The sequence below is a fragment of the Phragmites australis genome, chromosome 15, assembly GCF_958298935.1.
Source record: "Phragmites australis chromosome 15, lpPhrAust1.1, whole genome shotgun sequence".
Taxonomy (NCBI): Eukaryota; Viridiplantae; Streptophyta; class Magnoliopsida; order Poales; family Poaceae; genus Phragmites; species Phragmites australis.
In genome coordinates, this window is record NC_084935.1 from 13,726,070 (window position 1) to 13,745,067 (window position 18,998).

Sequence of the window (18,998 nt, forward strand, 5' to 3'; positions counted from 1 at the left end):
CGGCAGGAAAAAAAAAACTGACACTCCCCTCCGGGGCCCCATAGTCAGCGACACACCGAACCCACCCAGGCAGCGCGCCGCCACCGACACGACGCCGCCCGTTGCCTTCGTCTCCTCCGCGCCGTCTCTAGCCCAGCTACCGCACCAACTGACCGCGCGTGCCCCCGCCTTTCCGGAGGGATGGAATGCTGCCAGCGCGTGAACCCGTTCCGTGCTTGCGCGGGGCTGAGGGGGCTCGGGTACCTCTTGGTGGCGCTCTTCGCCGCCATCGCCGCCGTCTCCTACTACGCCGTCGTCGTCTACGCCTGGGGCCCGATGCTCCTCGGCGAGGGTGCCGCCGCGGCCGGCGCTGCAGCCGTCCTCGCTGCCTTCCACCTTCTCGTAAGCACCAACGCGCTCGCTCCTCTCCCTTTCCGTTAAGATCTATTTTCAGCATGCCGTGAGAAATTTGCGATATAGTGCTAAGTATGAGCCTCAAGAATCCGAGAGATTCGATTTCCCTCAAAACTCTGACCTGGATAGAATCTATTTTTAATATGCTGTGAAAAAAAATGCAATGTGGTGCTATGCAGAAGCCTACAGAAATTATATTTGATATCCCTGGTCCATGTCTTCATTGATCACATTGCACGTTCACCTCCATGACTACTTTGAATTTGCGGTCTTTGTATCCTAGGTTAGTTAAGCTATGCTTGTCAAATGCGCATCTGTCATGTGCACTGGATACTAGAATTATGATGTGCATACACATTGCTGTTGTTATTCGCTTTTCAGACCTGTACTATTGTGTGATTGACAAAATAGATTTGACTTGTGAAGCAAGTCAGTCATTTGTGGGAACAGTTCGGTTGGGTACAGCGGGTGATGATTACGCGTGGTTAACCCATAGAAAGAAAATATAGTTCAGATTGAGTTGTTGGACGACACTTAACTATTTAGTGTCTATTTGTTGGATGTGATAATTGGTACGTGTTGGAGGTTAAACTGCATAACAACAACCTCTGTTCAAGGATATATAATGTTTTGAACGTCAGCATAATCCCCAAGATTCAACTTTGGCCGGTTGCTTTTTATATAAGTAAAAAATTGTGAAATTGTTATTATGAAAATATTTTTCATACCAAATCAAGTGATACCATTTTCACATAAGTTAGTGGTCCCTAGATACCTTCTTTTGATATTAGCGGTCAAAGCTAGAGAAGTTCGATTGCACATTTCTAAAACATCATATTTCAGAGTGGAATATTAACTAAATATGTGTCAACTTTCAGAGATGTATGGGGTTCACTAATTGGCGGCAATTATAGGTTTCATTAAAGGAAAGGTGTTCTTACCTAAGTCGCTTGGGAAAAGTGTACCTTTCTGGTTAGCAACTATTTGGATTGGAGCCTTGGAGATATTTCATTGGAAGTTTTGGAATTTAGTTCAAATTTTAACTCAGTACTATACATTCCAATGAAATACCACTCATCCAAACACTCCATTAGGGATTTAGGTACCACAAAAAAAGTGAAAATGTGAAACTTGATAATGAAGTTTGCAGTCCCAAAAGGTAAAACAAGACATTTAAATTCCCGTTCTGTATTAATTAGATGAAGACACGATTCTAAGTAGAGCTAGCACATTGTGGAGAGTGCAATCCCAGTATCTTGTGCTGTATTTAAAGTTTCGAACTCGGCGTATTACAATCCTCAAGATAGATCATGATGCCTCTATGAAATCACTATCGAGGACCCTTTCTACTGTTGGTTTGTGAATTTAAATAGCTGAATATATCTGAATGAAACCATTTTGAAATGTACTATTTGCTAATGATTTCCCTTCAAAGCCATGTTTTGGTAGTTGCTCTCATCAAACAGGTTGGTAGCTGACAGATCAAACCGTCCTTGATGATATGACTGGCACTGATAATTTCTATTAATGTTTTTTGAGATCTTATTCGTGTAATTTACCTTCTTTTGCTTCAGCATTGCTATACTCTAGCATAAATATGAAGTTCCAGTCCCTAGATATTGAAGATGGGAAAAAGACGTCATTTTTTTTCACCTGGACTGAGAACATTTCATTTTATGCACGGCAGCTTTGAATTATTTATTGTTGCTACTTGCTAACATGGATTTTTTTTTTTCAAAATAAGAAAAACGGTGTATGATTATATTTGATTCTGTCTTAAACTTATTCAGGGATCTTGTTTCTTCTGCAGCTTGTAATGATTCTGTGGTGCTATTTGATGGTTGTTTTCACCGATCCTGGTGCTGTACCTGAAAACTGGAGACATGATGGTGAAAATAGTGGGGATTCATCATTATCCACTTCAGAGGAGCAAGGAGGTGCTCCTAGATATTGCTCTCGCTGTCAAAATGGCAAACCTCCACGCTGTCATCATTGCTCTGTCTGTAAGTCATCTTTACTGTTGATAGTAACTAATCTCTCAATTTTTGATCACTATTTGGAAAATTGCAAACCAACCTTTGTACATTTGCAATTCTTTTGCCAAAGTCACGTGTTAATTATCCCTTAATGTTACGGCCATCTCGCAAAAAGAAAAGTGGAACGTGTGTGTCTCAGGACGCCACCGATTCATGAGAGCTATGAGCAGTGACGTCTCAATCGGCGGGAGAGGTGTCCTGTCACCACCCGCCATGGTAGCTCCGGTCATCAAGAAAGCGAACGGTAGTAGTCCTACCCGTGTGAGTGGCTCGTGGAATCGAGCGTCTAACTCCTTAATCGTGTGCACACTCCTGGCATGCAACATAATCAATTGCAAAGGTATCCAATACATGTACTAAGTATGTAACTAATTATCGTGGAAATTCAAAAGAACATATAATCGTTGTACCAGCTGCCCTATGAAAATCATCCTCTCCCTATGGTTCTCGTCGTACCGCAGCTGAAGAAGCTTGGGAAGACGACCGTGAGCCATGACAACGATTTCAAGCTTCATGGTTCAATAAAAAAACAACGTAAGACAATAGCTATTATGTGAATAACAACGATACCAGTACCATACAGTATATTACATGAACATATACATAATGCCAGTACCATTACAATATATTACAAAATAGGTACTACAACTAATAGGTGAATAACAATTTAGAATACAAACCATGTCTGCGATCAACTTCATAAAACAAATTAAATTGCAACAACTCTAATACAATACAATTCGATCGTGGCCTGGTAGTTTACTACCGGGTCGGGCAAGTCCTCCTATCAACAGTATCTGTTGTATCCATGTCACCTTGCAGCCTCGTGGCTCTAGGCTTTTCAGGATCCGTGCATCGTACTCAGGGGTAAGATACCCACTTAGGCCTCTTGATTGCTTTGTAGTTGCTTCCGATATTGAAGGAACGTATCTTTGGAAGCCATGTACTGCTCAATGCATCGATCATGAAGTACGGTCATACGCACTGTGATCCGTTATTGCCGTCCATTTCCTTGCAAGCGGCAAAGACATGGGAGCACAGGGTATGGTGCAGTTTTGGCTTATTGCATGTGCATTTTACCTCGTGAGGCTCAATTTGACATTGTTGTATGGTGTTCCCCATGCTATACCCTGAAGTATACCTGCAACGTCACATGACCTTGAATTCATTGTTGGCTAGGTCATAAATCCTAGTCCGATGAAAGTGTGTCTTGTTCCTCCTTCTGGATATGATTTCCTCCACCTTAGGTATGAACCGCGTGCTGCACTCCATAGCAGCTATACCACGGTCTTCAAAGTGGTCCGTCGTTCTATAGAATGTGAGCTTAATGATGTCACACAACAGGAGACCCTGTACACCCTATAGGACATTGTTAATCGCCTCTGCTATGTTCATTGTCATGATAATGTACCTAACATAGGAGACAATAATTTTAGAAGGGATATTTGCATAACAAAGGGTAGAATACAATAATTAAAATGTTATGTGCTAACCTGGCACCATGAGCATCATGGATTAGGGCCTAATGCTCCGTTGGCTTTCCCGCTATCCGCTGGCTAAACGTAGCACGTGAATGGCTAACGATAGTTTGACCCTCCACCATTTGTGTCCGCAGATGGTCCTCCTGTGCTTCTTGATCTGCCATCATCTTACGAGTGGTCTTATTTAATTCTCTCCATATATCGTTGAACTTCGCATGTTGGTTCTGAAGACATAACCCTTTGAACCTCTTTACAAGAGCCTTGTTGCGGTACCTTGTGTATAAATTCGCGTCCAAGTGTCGTATGCACCACCTTCTCTCTATATCAGGTCATGCAATGGAGTAGTTTGTGTTGTCATGCAGCACGTCCAACACATACAGAAGGCCCTTATACGGTCTGAGATGATGCAAACTCGTTCCTTATTGGCCACGACACGTGTCCTCACCAAGGTGAGGAACCATAGCCAGCTATTATTATTCTTACTCTCAACCATTGCAAACGCGAGATGAATGATCTGATTGTTTGCATCCGCTGACATCGCTTTCATAAGGTTACCATGGTACTTGCCGCTAAGAAATGTGACATCCACACATACAACTGGCTTGTAATGTCTAAAAGCTTCGATGCACTATCCAAAGGATCAGAAAAACCTAATGAGGTATCGAAGTAGTATTGTATGACCCATCATTCAGCTTGATCGGCTCATCCGCCATGGCTCACTGAGTCCCTGGATTCATCATGGCAATGTTCTGTAGCAGCCTCGTAGCATAGTTGTAAGGCTCTTCGAAACTTCCAAATAGCATCTTCAACACCTTCTTCTTCGCTCGTCACGCGGTGTGGTAATTGATCAGCATACCTTCTTAGTCTGCACCTCCTCCATAATGGATTTTGGCAACAAAAATATGTTCATGCTAACAAGGGTTATCTACATTAACTTTTTTTTGGCACTGTTCTTTTTATTGGTCTCTGGTCGGGATCGTCTTCTTGTTGTTTCTTGCAATGATTTAGAAAGCAAACACTGTCAACTTTCTGCAAAAAAGAATCTTGTACTTATAGTGGCAATGAGCATAACCAGTCCTAGCATAGTAAAATCTACCAGATCCACATGCATAGTCAAGAAGCTCTCAGTTTTTTTTTTCATTTGATTTTAGTAGCTTGCTGTGGATCTGCCATCTTGCCAACCTTTATTTTTTAAAATTTATCTAATTTCTGTTTTGTCTGTAAAACTTAGGATGAATAAGTTAAAGTCATCTAGTCCGTCTCCAGGTTCTTGTTTTGACCTTTTCTTTTGACTATGCAGGTGACAGATGTGTTCTTAAAATGGACCATCACTGCAATTGGGTAGTGAATTGTGTTGGAGCAAGGAACTACAAATATTTTCTCCTTTTTCTGGTACAACTGAAACACTTCGTCTCGCTTCCCTTTTCATACTTATTCTACACACATATATCACCAAAACATTCCATTGTTACTTTGTTAGTTTGTTACCTAGTTGTTATTATTACATATTCGTATTTTCTTGACCCTGTGGCCACATAGAGTTCTGTTGTGGAGGTAATTAACTATTACCATATTTGTGTTTTTGTTTACTTATTACATCTCCTATAATGATGTTCTCTGTTTTCCAGTTTACCTACCTAAATTCTTGCTATTTATTTCTGTGTAAGTGCATTTTTTTTGTCTTATAGGTGTATACTTTTCTTGAGACAGTGCTGGATACCTTGGTACTACTTCCAAGCTTTATTGAATTCTTCCAAGATAACATTAGGCGTTCCAGCTCACCTGGCGACATTGTTATTCTTTTTCTTACTTTTGGTAACCTTTTTTTTTTCCTTGTAAGCCACTAAGTGTCAGATTTACCTCAAAGTTGTGCAAGTTACTTACAGGTAGATCTTTATTGCAGTTCTCAATTTAGCATTTGCGCTGAGCCTCCTCTGTTTCATTGGCATGCACACATCTCTTGTTACAAGTAATACGACTTCTATAGAGGTAATTCTCAGATTCTGTGAACATTAATCCTCTGGCTTCAAATTTTTGGCACAATCCATCAGTTTGTTTTCCTTTCTTGCTCTGTATCTCAGTAATTCATCACTAGATCCTAGTAGAACAATGACTTACTTCCTTGATGGCATGCCAAAAATAATATGATTGTGTTGTATCAAATTTATTTCAGGTCCATGAGCGACGGAAGTCAGTTTCATGGAAATATGACCTAGGATGGAGAAGAAACTTGGAGCAGGTTTTCTTTACAGCGTCTTCATTTTTCCGATCTCCTTCATGTCATACATCTCTTATGTAATATTAGTCACTGCAGGTCTTTGGCACCAAAAAGTTGCTCTGGTTTGTTCCCTTGTACTCTAAGGAGGATCTGCACAATATTCCTGCACTTCATGGCCTTGAATTCCCTACTCGTTCCGTCGCAGTTGATGCTTTTGTCTAACAGCATCTGAGTTTCTATCAGCAGTGTGCTATGTGACATAGGGCCATCTCACCTGTAGGCTTATGCGATTTCTGTACAGAAATCTGTTTTTTTTCTTTACCCACATAGGACGGTTGTGAATTATGACATCGATTCTTTTTGTATACTAGCTGTATGAACCAAATAGAGTTACACAAACTCCTGTTGATTCTTTGGTTGATGTAAACGATCATACTCATTTTTTTTCATTAAGATCTTTCCTGACTCCTTAGCTTATTGTAACAATGTGGTGTACTGCTAATTGCAACTAAGTTTTATAGGTCGTGTCGTTGTTAAGTACGTGTGACAGGAGGGAGTATGGAGGGATCCTGTTTCACATGCTGTATCACTGTGCTTTTCACCTACATTTTTGTCTATTTTATTCATGTGTTTTATGGTAATCAGTTCATAATTTTGTCATTTCCTCCGTTCAAAACAAGCCCAGTTCTAGGAACCACGAAGTGTCAAAGAGCACAACAGGCAGGAGCTGCCATTGCCAGCTTGCCGCCCTCACAAAGTCAACACTGTCAGCCTCTGTGACGTCATCCCGCAAACTACCATTTCCCGCTCTAAGAAAAAACCTACTTCCCGCTCACGGGCTCTTCGTCAGATAAGCCCCCCAACCCAAACAAGCCCTAGCAGAGAGATCACGAACACAGGCGATCCAAAGGAATCGAAGCCCGAATCGAATCGAGGGCGATGGCTGCGTACGACACCAAGGACGACGTCGACCGCCTGTTCGCCTGCTTCAAATGCGGCGTTTCCCCTCCCCGTAAACTCCTCCTGCCCCTCCAAGAAACGGCGATTCTTTTTGTTTGCAATGTTTCTCGATTCCCAGTGGCGATTCGGTCCGGTTCGATGGGTTTCAGAGTCGGCGTTCAGGGAGAGGCCGCTTCGGCGGGGCAAGATTGGCGGCGGCAGCGGCGGGAGCTCCTCTTCTGCCACCACGCCGGATACGGCAGAAAAAGTGAGCGTGTGGCTTTCTTTTCATTCTTTTTAATTTTGAGGTTTTGATCCAAATAAAAAATAAACAGAGTTCGGCGGGTCTTTGCCCTTTCCAGTATGGCGCGCCGTCCTCGGCGGCGATCAAATTTACGGGCCGCAAGCAAATGTCCCCAATCGTGTTCTACGGTTCCCCGCAAGGTGTCCCGGTGAAAAAGCCGCTGAGCCTCTTGAGGCTTCTTCGTGAGATCCGCATTGATCTGAAGAAGCAAACCGACTTGACACCCAGGTGTCTAATTTAGTCAATGTTGCATTGCGTGGCTTGGTTGGAAGCAAATAGAGCTCCTTTTGTTCTGAATGCTGTTTGTTGTTGGGTATGTAGGGATGTTGTCTGGGCTACCTTTCCGAGGCAAGAGGAGGCGATCAGGTTCTCGAAGGCGCATGTACACACCAATGTCTTCAGCTATCAAGACCATTTTACTAGGACAAGAAGGTTCCTTGTGTCCACATACGAGGAGTTCTGGAGAAGGTTAAGTCCTTAGTGAACTGCATCTCTTGCATACCATATCGCTTCCTAGTTTCCATGTGCCTGTAAATGGCCAACCATTTGTACAACCAGCACTTAGTCCACTCCCTATTGCTGTACTCTTGCAGGTACAATGATATGGATCCCAAGATTCGCCATCACTATGAAGTTATCCAGGAGGCTAGTTGCTATTTTATAGATTCTTTGCTGAAATGGTCATAAATTATATGTTACACCTTGCACGGTACCATGCAAGCTTCTGTATCACATTGGCTTGATGTTATTTTCCTGGATCTGATGTGGAAAATAAGTAAAATTAGTTGGTAAAGCACATGAATGCCATCTACCTTCCTTTATATTGACTTGGGGCATGCTTCAAAAGAATTCTTGCCTTAACTATGCGTAACTCAAGTGTTAGTTTTGCCTTGTAATCTGTTTCACCAAGGAATTGAATATTTTTTCATTGAAAAATGAAAAGATGTTGTTATCTTGTAGAGATAGATTGATCAAACAATCACAAAACCACATGTCCAGGGAATATTTTTTCCAGAGAACTATATATTTAATGAGAAATTTATTGCCAAACTACAGACTTAAGGGGCTTCATCAGATAACTACAGATTTAGCAAGAATATTATTGCAAAACTACTGATTTAAGAGTTTTCAATTTCGATAAATGTACTACTTGGGACATGTTGTCCCTTGACTCACCAGCCTGTGTCCTTCAATGTGGTATGCCTCCGAGCATTAGTGGCGCTTGTTGGTGAACTCTCCTACTGCAGATGGAGCCCAGTGCCCAGAAAGGAGCTAGGAACCGAGGACTCTCGAATATGTAGTTTTCCGATAAATCTTTTGCTAAATAGTTCTTTGATATAGAGTCTTAAATATATAGTTTTGTGAAATTTATAATTTATTTATCTTTTAAATTTGGATGATCAATTTACTCATGCAATTGAATTTTTCCACAGATGGCAAGTTGACCGCACTGTAAAGTCCAATCTAACATCTTGACTGCTGCTACAGGGTTCACCTTGCCACATTTACTTCGATCTTGAGTTTAGTACAAGATTGAACATGAATAGAGATGCAGATGAAATGGTGGATATATTGGTTGCCATCATATTTAATGCCTTACGAGACAAGTATTCCATTGAAGGACATGAAGAGTGCATCACAGAGTTAGACTCATCTACTGATGGTAGTTCAATTCTCTTTTGCTTCAAATAATGATGTCTGGTTCAATCCTAGCCAATTGCTTTTAGAACTATAAGTAGAATCCAACATCTTGTGGCAATATGTTTCGTCAATTCTAACTCCTTGCAATGATTTATCTCTATAATTATTGAATAAACATGTCATGCAGGCATTTCATGAAACCATACCAGTCAATAGGGATGCACACGATTGAAAATTGTAGTTTCAGCCTGTGGGGTGTATTCATAGAAACCAAGCAGCATCTAAATTTGAGAGAACAACAGAAGAAAAACGCGCAATACTTCTACTGTATATTGCAGTCTGGTACTATTATGAATCATATACAACATGGTGAGCTTTAGTTATAGCGAAATAAGTCTTTAGTAAAGTTATAGCAAAGTTGTATGCTTTTTGTCTAGGAAGTGACTATCGTTCAAGTCAAAGTTTTTTCTTTATAGCATCCCCATAGCATTTTACATTATGTGCCAGTCAATTGTCACGATGATCTTCTATGCTGCTTAACGATAGTCACATGACAACTATTATCCTTTTCTCTCTTTAGAGAAGTTTTCACGCCATCTAATCATTCGTATGCCCAAGACTGCATTCAAAGACAACTCCCATGTTGGTGCATTTATCTCTGAGGTATTATTCAATCTTGTTCGTCATTTTGTTGTCATCACTCATCAGTAAATTTGTTGGTGTCAACTGCCACTGCTGTTGTTCTATCGGTTGTCTTCAGGCGCGCTACAGTTTTAACTTTATGTTTTCTGAGCAACGTTTTGAATAGCATGCAGTAAAGTTTAACAGCTTGTAAGTAAAACATTTTATTGTGGATAGTGTGTAGCTGGCACGGCATAATCGAGTATATTTGGATATGTATGTACTTAATCCATAGACTCTAGAATAGATATCCAAAATGCTTAAGGCAATATGACCACATCATAGATGTAACATAAAACAATGTAGTAATTTGTGTAATCTCCAGCCAATCTTCATCCACCAATGAAGATGAACAGAAACCTTATTTGTTTCATCATTCCCCCCCTCTTTTGGTCAATGCAGGGAACAAAGCCTGCAACTTGTTTACTTTTTATCCTTTAAAAGATAAATTTTGTGCACATCCAAAATATTGGAGAAGGGATTCAAAATGGAAGGTGTCTAGATTGTACCATACAGCTGTCTAGATTGTACCTGTTACATGCTGTAACTGTTGCCTCTATGCTTTAGTGTGCTTTCTAAATTAACGTTGTTTGGAGAAACTGGGTACAGATACTGTTTCTTTAGGGTTATTACAAATTCTTGCTTGATTCACTATAATAACCGCATCATGAAATTGTCCATTATTTTTTTCATCTGACCTTGCTAAGTTTCTATTGTCTTGGAAAAGAACAAATAATTGCTCCTAACTTGTCTGCAGTGTTCTGGAACCTTTAATATGAGGATTCATGCTATATCTGTGTTTAAGTAACTTCTGGAAGACTATTAGTACTGCAATAATGTATCTGTTTTTGAGATCTACTGTCCATATCAAAATGGCCAGTATTAGTCTTTAGCACACTTCAGGGCTGACTATGTTTCAATTCATCTTCTCTTGAAATATATTATTGATTCGTTGTTCAAAAAATCGGTGATTGATAGCTGCTCGGCCGGCCGGGGAGTAGGGATTAATCGGTTAGTCAGGGATTAACTGAATTAATCGGTCAACCATTAATCATTGGCATAAAGTACTTATGTAAACATGTATAAGACACTAAGAACTAACTAGGATAGCAAGGTGTTACCTTGATGGCTTGATATTATAGTTTTTATGACGAATGCTTGATTGGAAGGCGCTAAATCTGCAAAATAAATAACAATCTACGAGTATGTGCTTCAAATATAAACTATAAATTCCAAAAAATGCAGCAATCATTCTCATTCAACCAAACACATAAAAAAATAGACACAAAAGTCTCAAATACAAATACCTGGAGCTGAGCTGCGACCTGGAGTTGGGCGAGTCATTTTGCGACCGAGTCAGCTGCCAGTCAACCCGATTAATCGGGTTGTCAGACCGATTAATCAACCGGCTAATTTTAGAGTCAATAACAGGCTAATCTACTCGTTGCCCTGATGATCACCGATTAATCGGCTGATCGGCCGATCTTTTCATCAATGTATTGATTTATTGTTAAAAAGAACTAGAATAAATCTGGCCCTGTCCGGAACATAGCGATTTCATAGGAATTTTACATGAAACAGTACAATTCCTGATTGAATCTTTGCACACTTCAAGTCTTCAATCCGAATCAGCAATTTATTCTCAAATAGACACTTTCTGCTGATATGTTTGTCAGCTTGGTTAAAATGTTTATTGTGTTTTTCCAACGGTGTTTATGTTTAGAACTAATCCCCCTCCCCCTTTTTTTTGCTTCCTGCTGCATGCAAGCTTTAGAATTGATGTCAGCGCATATAAATCTTAATTTTGGCAATGAAGTTTTATTCTTCCCCACAGGTCTGTTCACAAATCGCAGCTCAACGTGCAGCCAATCCTAACCTTGATAAACTGTATATTACAAAAAATAGCAGCTGTACAGGTCCTGTTGAGCAGCTCTTTATGGATACTGCCGTTTACTCTCGTAATCGTTGTTTCCGTTTAGCTTTCTCATCAAAGTCTGGGAAGAAATCATTTCTTGTGCCTACCAGGCGTTTCAAATGCAAGGAAATGGTGAGCTCTTGATCACACACTCTATTTTTTTAATACTAGGTGAATATGCCTTTTAATGTCAAAACTAAATTCATCCTGTTTAGTGTTTACACATGATTTGCTTCTATTATTTTGCAATAAGCTTGTATAATTATGTTCTCCATTTACATTCTTCTCTCTCTCTCTCTCTCTCTCTCTCTCTCTATATATATATATATATATATATATATATATATATATATATATATTCTTTATTTGTATACCTCCTGCGTGAGAACAATTTTTTGGAGATGCACATGTGGAAGCCTGCACTAGTTGCAAAAGTTAAATTAAATAGTTCAGATCATATACTTTTTTTTTTTTTGCTGAGCTACTTTTATTCTAGCTTGTCTATTCCTACAAAAATGAAACATTTCTTGATCTACACTCTATGCGTTTCACAATTCTAAAATTTTACCACATTCTATGTTCCTCGAATGTACTGGTACCGAGAATCATGAACAAGTTGTTAGGAGATATGGAAAACAGAAAGTATAATCATTAGTATTGTCCTATGCTGATTTTTTCTAATTAATTAATATTTCTATATCTAGTAGCCATTGCTTAGAAATTGGGCCCAGCAAGTTTTCTTGAAATCAGTTAAGACTTTGAAGTTGATTTTTGACCGATCTCTCTTGAAATTTAGTAGACTTGTGGTGTTTATATTGTTCCCTATTCTGAAAGAAGTTGTGTAGCTATGTGTTTACATGCAAGAATAAGTAAAGTTGTCCATAACAATGGTAATTAACTCTAAAGAGAGCCCTGAGTACATTGTTCATAGAACTAATTGCGTCTTTGGTATTTGTAACAAGTCTTGTGAAATATGATGTTATGAAGAAAGAGAAATGGCAATTTAGCATGCATAATTTGGATAGTCATGTACTCTGTAAGTAGATGCACCAGCCACAACCCCACAAATTAATATGATGTTATGAAGAAAGATAAATGGCAATTTAGCATGCATAATTTGGATAGTCCTGTACTCTCTAAGTAGATGCACCAGCCACAACCCCACAAACTGCACTGGTTGGATGGTGGATGCTATTACTCTATATTGAGATCAGCACTATAGAGACCGTTTATTTCTTCGTGAAACTCCATGAAAAGTATTATCAATATGGCCCTATTCCGAAAGGGAGAATTTGGATCCAAATCCCCAGGATAATGGGGCTGAGTGGAGGGGGCCTTCCGAACCAAGGGTTAGTTCCTTAGTCTGATGTAGATTTTAGGAGTACTGCGATAGAGTGGTATACTCGCATGACCAGAAAAAGGTGGAGAAATGTGGTTCCAAAGAAAAATTGTTGCTTGTGAGAGGCACAGAAGAGAAAGACTTGATGGTATATTCAACTTTCAACTGAAGGTGACTAATATGAAGAAGTGACACTGGTCTGTGAGTTAACAGTAAAACCAAATCACAATGGGAAAAGGTGGAGATGTAATATGAAGTTGTTAGACTATGTCCAATATTAACGACAATAACTTGTTGAAAGTTTTAGACATGTTCTTAGAATAATATTACTCTCGTCTTAATCCAGAATACCCTCGGAATTTGTTCTAACAGGCAGTTTTCAATACACTGGTTCAACTCCATCCTCAAGGCAAGCAGAAGGCATAAATGTTGTGGGAATTATTCCTAAACCAGCCAGCTTTTAATAAATTGGGCCATGGTAAAAAGAGAGGTTACTGGTGGTACTAGACCTACCGATCTCGTACTGCTTGCTTGGTTCCTTTATCCTGATCCATTTGTGCAACCTTTGAGCCTTGGTTATGAGAATAGATGCAACATATATTGGCCTGTGAGTCCTTAGTCTAAATGCTGGAATACAGCAGACAATTGAGGTAGAAATCTGCAGTGCAGCCAGTGCTGTTTCTACTGCTTGCAGAAATGTTACATGCTCTCAATAGATGCAATACTATATGAAAATATATAAACCATTTCCTGTTTCTGTAATTTTTATGTTTTCTGTCTTGTGTTGTCCTCTGCGATTTGGATATCATTCTATTGAAAAGCTTATGAGATCTGGATATCTATATCACTATTGTACTCTGACAGCATATTCTAATTCTTACAGAATGCTAAAGATATCTTTATGGAGTCACTTATTTGCAAATTAGATGATAACTGTGATAAACTTTTGATATGCAAGCTGGACCTGGAATGCAAGAAAACACTGCATTTTGACTCTGAAGTCAGCATGCCACAAGTGAGTATTTACAATCTGCATCACAGCATCACCTTTTTTCCTTTGCTAGTAAACTTTTCTGAAAATAGTCTGGAACTGATATATTTTCTTGTTTTCATATTACAAGTCACTCCAGCTGTTGGCATACCAATTAAGATGTGTGTTTAAATGACCATAGTTACCATCACCATCATTTAGGTGATCTGGCGCAAGAGAAACATTGAACTAAAGTTTTTTTCTTGCAATTAATGTGAACCGGAGAAAGTAGATCTACTTCCAGTAGCAATATTGATATATTTCCTTAACTTATACATCGGTTGGTGCTTCCCTTACCATCATTCCTTAAAAAGAATGATATTTTTTCTCAAATTTAAATCATGGGGAAAATTGCATTAAAACCCCCTAGAGGTCAGTTCCACTTTCAAATATTCCTCACCTCTAAAGTTTAATATTTGTAATTAGCGCCCACGTTTATCCACCTAGTTGTATTTGACTTGGACATGTAAGTTGACATGTAAGTTGCATGCACCGCCAGCGACCCTTGAGATGTATGTGTTGCCACGGAAGGTGCAGCCAACAAGGTGAACCTTTAAGTTCGCCAACCAAGTACAAATCGCCTAAACCTCAAAACTAGGTAATGGAGGAACCCACCTCTCTTAGGTTGGAATGTGCGGCCTTTCCCGCTCTGGCTTGCCGTTGGATTCCGCCTTCATGCTACCAATCACCTGACTTTATCACGCTAGGAACTGTGGTTGCCTCTGCCTCTCGGACTCGTTGCTTCTGTAGTTCATGGAGGTAGTCTACACTGATGGATCCATTATGTCGGCCCTACTTGGCAGTTAAACCCTCTGCCCCCTACATGCACAGGGTGTAAATGCAGCTATGAACTTGTTGTTTGTGTGTGTTTGGGTGAGGGGGGGGGGGGAGGGTTACTCGCAACTGGGACTGATTTCTGGATTTTCTTTTGTAGTTTTCTCTTGTTAGATATATATTGCTATGTGTAATATCTCCAGACTATAAGGGGTTTCTTGCATATTGTCACATGTACATGTGTATATATACTGGTCCAAGGCCTCCAGAGAATACAAGTTGCTATTCCTAACATTCCTAACTTGTATGATATCATAATGTTATGTTTTCTATACTTGTCCTACATCTCTCTCTAGAAATTCCCACATTACCCAGTGAAAAAAGAGAATCTTAGAAATTCTCTCGTTAATCAAGAGAAAGAGGACTTACATCTCTTATTTTGATGGTCCATATCATAATGGTAAAATATCAATCAGAAATAAAAGAAAAAAATTCTAGATATTTTCTCGTCAGCCGAGAGAAAAAGAGAAAGATCCATGCTGCTTACTATGTAGATTAATCACGTTTTCAATAAGTACAATTACATTTTATGTACTAGAGCTGTACAGAAAATAAAGTTGTGGCCATAAGCATTTAGAGTTGTATATCGGATTCATTTGTATTTTCAAACCTAGCCAAAATTGTGTTGGCAATTCTGCTAGTTGAACAGCCGGAGTTAGTAATCTAGGATCAGCTACATAAAGCAGCAACACAGTTGGTGTGGATTGGCTACAGGGTAGTTTTTCAAATGTTGAGGTGTGTTTTGTCCTGCTACCTGATTTATTTGAGAGTTGCAGTGAATGATTCCTGTGGCTAGAAAATTCAAAACTTGTGAAAATTCTAGTTTTGGAGTTTTGAAAATGTGTTGGTGCCTAAATGATGTTATGCTGTTCAGTACCATGCAGATACTTGCTTCTTTGCCTTATTTTTCCTTGGAAAGTGGATTTAAATTTTAGTATATGCTGATTTTGTATATATATTTTCTGTATTTTGCCATGACCAGATTCAAGGAAGGAACTGCAAGGATCCCATTGCTACATATCGAAGTGATTTTCCTAGTGAATATACTTATGGAAAATCTCCGTTTCCAGCTTTGGATGGCTTTATTGAATCTATCGGTTCTTTTGGAAATGTTTCAGGTTGTTCTTCTTCCTCATTATTACTTGTATTTCTATTTTTTAGATAGTCCTTTGTGTTTCTAATATGTGTTATGTATTCCACAGTATATCATTTTACAATGTTTGATTTCTAAGACTGTTTGGAATTTCGAAATGAATGTTCATCTGCATAATAATGTTAAGGCACTTAGTTCTATAATGTATCATTACAGTAATTGTGTTGTGATATGTTTACATATATTTTCTATTTCTGAAGGTCAGGAATGGTAGGCTCCGTAAATCTCATACTTCTTGATTTTTCTTAAAAAACAATAGAGTTCCTTAAATAGAACAACTGACGCACACATTCAAATGCAAATCACTTGTCTGGATATTTCCTTCCAAGTCGGACACCCGAACCTGAGATGGATTTATCCACATTTGTCCATGTCCAAGTGACATTTTGTGTGTCCGAATTTTTGTTGCCGAATTAGACACCTGAATACAAGTTGGATTTTGACACCTGTGTCCATCTCCAAGTAACTGAGACTTCACTAGAGTTGGCTTATTATCCACTTCCTCGTTGTCTATACCCAGGGCTCCTCATACATCAACACTTAAAAACTCCTCTACTTCATTTGCTAAAGGAGAGCGCATTGTTGGCGCTTTGAGAAATAAAATTGTAAATCAAATAGTACATTATATCGACATAATTTATATTACTACTCTTATTTGTGTAATTTTATGTTGAATGCAACTAAATGCTGCATTCTATGATATGGATATCATATTATTTCACTAGCAAGATAATTCGAAATATATTATTATCTGAAACATTTGTGAATTCATTGTGCTGCAGGAAAAATTCGATCCTGGTATTGGTTTTCACAGTATGGTTTGATGATCTATAGCATGTCAAGGAGCAGATACTGTGAACATATTGGACGTGAGCATAAGAGCAACCATGGTAACCTTTCCTCTGCTAGCTGATCTTCCTGGAAATCAGTAAATTTCACTTAAAAATGGTGCTGGACTCTTGTTTGGACAATTTCCTGTTGCTAATGCTATGATATGTTTTTTCTACTCTACTCTTTCTGGTAGTTGGAACACTTAATTCCGTCTTATTTTGTCGGAGTTCAATTTATCGCATAATGACACCCTGTGTTGCTTCCGAAAATTATTCATACCATTGCATTTTGGTTTACGCAACTAGGGCTTATTTATACAACAACAACAACAAAGCCTTTGTCCCAAGCAAGTTGGTGTAGGCTATAGATGAAACCACAAGATCCAACTAGGGCTTATTTATATTGCCAAGAATTAGACCCAATCCCTTCAGCTTGGCACATAGATTAGTTCATTTTCCCTTCCTATCATGAATGACTGGGCTTCCCCACCCATTCACACAAGCCCTTAGCACGCACTAGTTAATCAGATAAGACCTAACGTGTTTGTTAAGCAAAGCAATCATTTCCTACTTCCTTTCCCACTAGTTCACCTTTGTGCAAAGTTGATGAACTACACTGCAACTGTATATTGTAGTATCTCCATCCATTATAGAAGATGCTATTATTTAGATTGAAAGCTGCAATAACAATTTTCCCGTTCAGTGTCAGCTTTCACATGCTTGCTGTTTCTTGTTCACGCTAGCTAATCACTATGTGAAATGCACAGTGATGTACATTGTTGATTTCCAAAGAGCTGCGTACTACCAAAAGTGTTATGACCCTGATTGTCAAGGTAAGCAAGGAGAATTATTGCACTGATTCTCATTTCGCAGATTGTCCTTTCATAAAATCAATGCTTTTTCATAGGTTATCGCTCTCCATTGCGTGCTGTACCCTGGGATGTGATGCCTGAACTTAGCTCTGCAGTAGAGTCGGCCCACACAGAATATCAGGGGAAAATTGTAGAAATCAATTTTGACGATTTTGACGACAGCAAGAGGAATGGGCATCTGTCTGGTGGTAAATCTGTTATGGAGAGCGGCGAGGAGGATCCGGATTGGTGGGAAGAAGCAGTAAAATTTGCCGACAGCATCGAGAACATCGATCATGCTTCTGGGCTGTGTAACTTGGTTAGTAGTCTCTTGACTCTGGTGCTGCTTTTGATGATCTCAGTTTCTCGCATTGTACCGGCTTACTGATCCACATCTGTAGGAGAACGATTGTCAAGATGCTGACTTCTGGATGAACGCAGAGAGGATTTTGGAGCAGGTTGAGGGGCAAATAGGATCACAGAGGAATACATAGGTTCCTGCAGTAACATTGTTACCGATGATGTCGATGTTACACGCAGCTGCGCCGGAGCAAGCTTAAGGTTATGACGTGAGTAATCGAGTTTCAGTATTGTATAGGTGTAGCTGTAAGTCATCATCGATGTGGTGCAGAAGAAGAAGCAGAACAGAGGCATTCTTGAATCGTTATGATAAATGGACATCATTCTAGCTGTCCAGATTGTATCATCTGACTGATTTAATAGGGAGCATTCTGCAAACATAAACCGTTCTGAAAGCAGCACGGTGTTGGCAACAATGGAACCTATTGCCGTCCAGTTGCGGGCTTCTATAGGTTCCGCGAGTTTCAGAAGGTAGATTATCGACTTCCATTCGCCAGTTAATCCACTACACAGGTGCAAGTTAACCGCTTAGGAGTGGCCCAAAAGATGTGTTACAAGGGTGTGATCATATAATCCGTCCAATACAAAATGTATTTATGCGTGGAAGAAATATTTTAGAAGTGGTAATTCTACATGAGACGTTATACAAACTCCATTGAAAAAAGATGAACGGTTTAATCTTTAAAATTAATTTTGAGAAGGTCAAGGACAAAATAAAATAGCCTTTCTTGCTACAGTCTCTTCGGATGAAAGGTTTTTCGCCTCAATGGTGCATAGGACCGAAAGCTTCATTTCTGAGATAGCGTACTATAAAAGTCAATGAAGAAACTTATCATTACTTTCAAACAAAGAAGGGTGTAGAAAGCGAGTTATCAATCCTCCAACATACCAACAACATGATCATATTCATGGATGATGACCTTTAAAAGGCTAGGAACATGAAACTTTTGCTTTGTACATTCGAGCAACTTTCATGGTTAAAGATAATCTTCA

General features: G+C 39.4%; 2 protein-coding genes across 3 annotated transcripts; both read left to right on the forward strand.

The window, feature by feature from the left end:
• Nucleotides 1-6,577, forward strand: LOC133891904 (probable protein S-acyltransferase 12). 2 transcript variants are annotated; one of them, XM_062332609.1, is made up of 7 exons: nt 1-381; nt 2,204-2,396; nt 5,211-5,302; nt 5,599-5,725; nt 5,814-5,899; nt 6,084-6,149; nt 6,216-6,577. In XM_062332609.1, exons 1-7 carry the CDS (start codon nt 181-183, stop codon nt 6,348-6,350), a joined length of 900 nt encoding a protein of 299 aa, XP_062188593.1. In that variant the 5' UTR covers nt 1-180; the 3' UTR covers nt 6,351-6,577. The 2 variants fall into 2 exon arrangements, with proteins under 2 accessions (XP_062188593.1, XP_062188594.1); XM_062332610.1 differs by having other exon boundaries at nt 2-381; nt 6,225-6,577.
• A 337-nt stretch (nt 6,578-6,914) lies between these two features.
• On the forward strand, nt 6,915-18,606 carry LOC133891905 (uncharacterized). The gene is made up of 14 exons (XM_062332611.1): nt 6,915-7,140; nt 7,238-7,335; nt 7,430-7,599; nt 7,693-7,839; nt 7,965-8,016; nt 8,860-9,034; nt 9,593-9,675; nt 11,528-11,740; nt 13,831-13,962; nt 15,794-15,929; nt 16,747-16,854; nt 17,562-17,627; nt 17,702-17,964; nt 18,047-18,606. The coding sequence occupies exons 1-14, from the start codon at nt 7,068-7,070 to the stop codon at nt 18,137-18,139; spliced, it is 1,809 nt and encodes a 602-aa protein (XP_062188595.1). The 5' UTR covers nt 6,915-7,067; the 3' UTR covers nt 18,140-18,606.
• The last annotated feature ends 392 nt before the right edge of the window (nt 18,607-18,998 follow it).

What these genes read in the sequence shown, in the direction of transcription:
- LOC133891905 (XM_062332611.1), top strand. Translation starts at nt 7,068, where the DNA reads ATGGCTGCGTACGACACCAAGGACGACGTCGACCGCCTGTTCGCCTGC. An exon ending in ATGCGGCGTTTCCCCTCCCC is followed by an intron (nt 7,141 to 7,237) that starts GTAAACTCCTCC and finishes GATGGGTTTCAG; the next exon opens with AGTCGGCGTTCAGGGAGAGG. An exon ending in GTTAGACTCATCTACTGATG is followed by an intron (nt 9,035 to 9,592) that starts GTAGTTCAATTC and finishes TTCTCTCTTTAG; the next exon opens with AGAAGTTTTCACGCCATCTA.
- LOC133891904 (XM_062332609.1), top strand. Translation starts at nt 181, where the DNA reads ATGGAATGCTGCCAGCGCGTGAACCCGTTCCGTGCTTGCGCGGGGCTG. An exon ending in CTGTCATCATTGCTCTGTCT is followed by an intron (nt 2,397 to 5,210) that starts GTAAGTCATCTT and finishes TTGACTATGCAG; the next exon opens with GTGACAGATGTGTTCTTAAA. An exon ending in TATTCTTTTTCTTACTTTTG is followed by an intron (nt 5,726 to 5,813) that starts GTAACCTTTTTT and finishes TCTTTATTGCAG; the next exon opens with TTCTCAATTTAGCATTTGCG.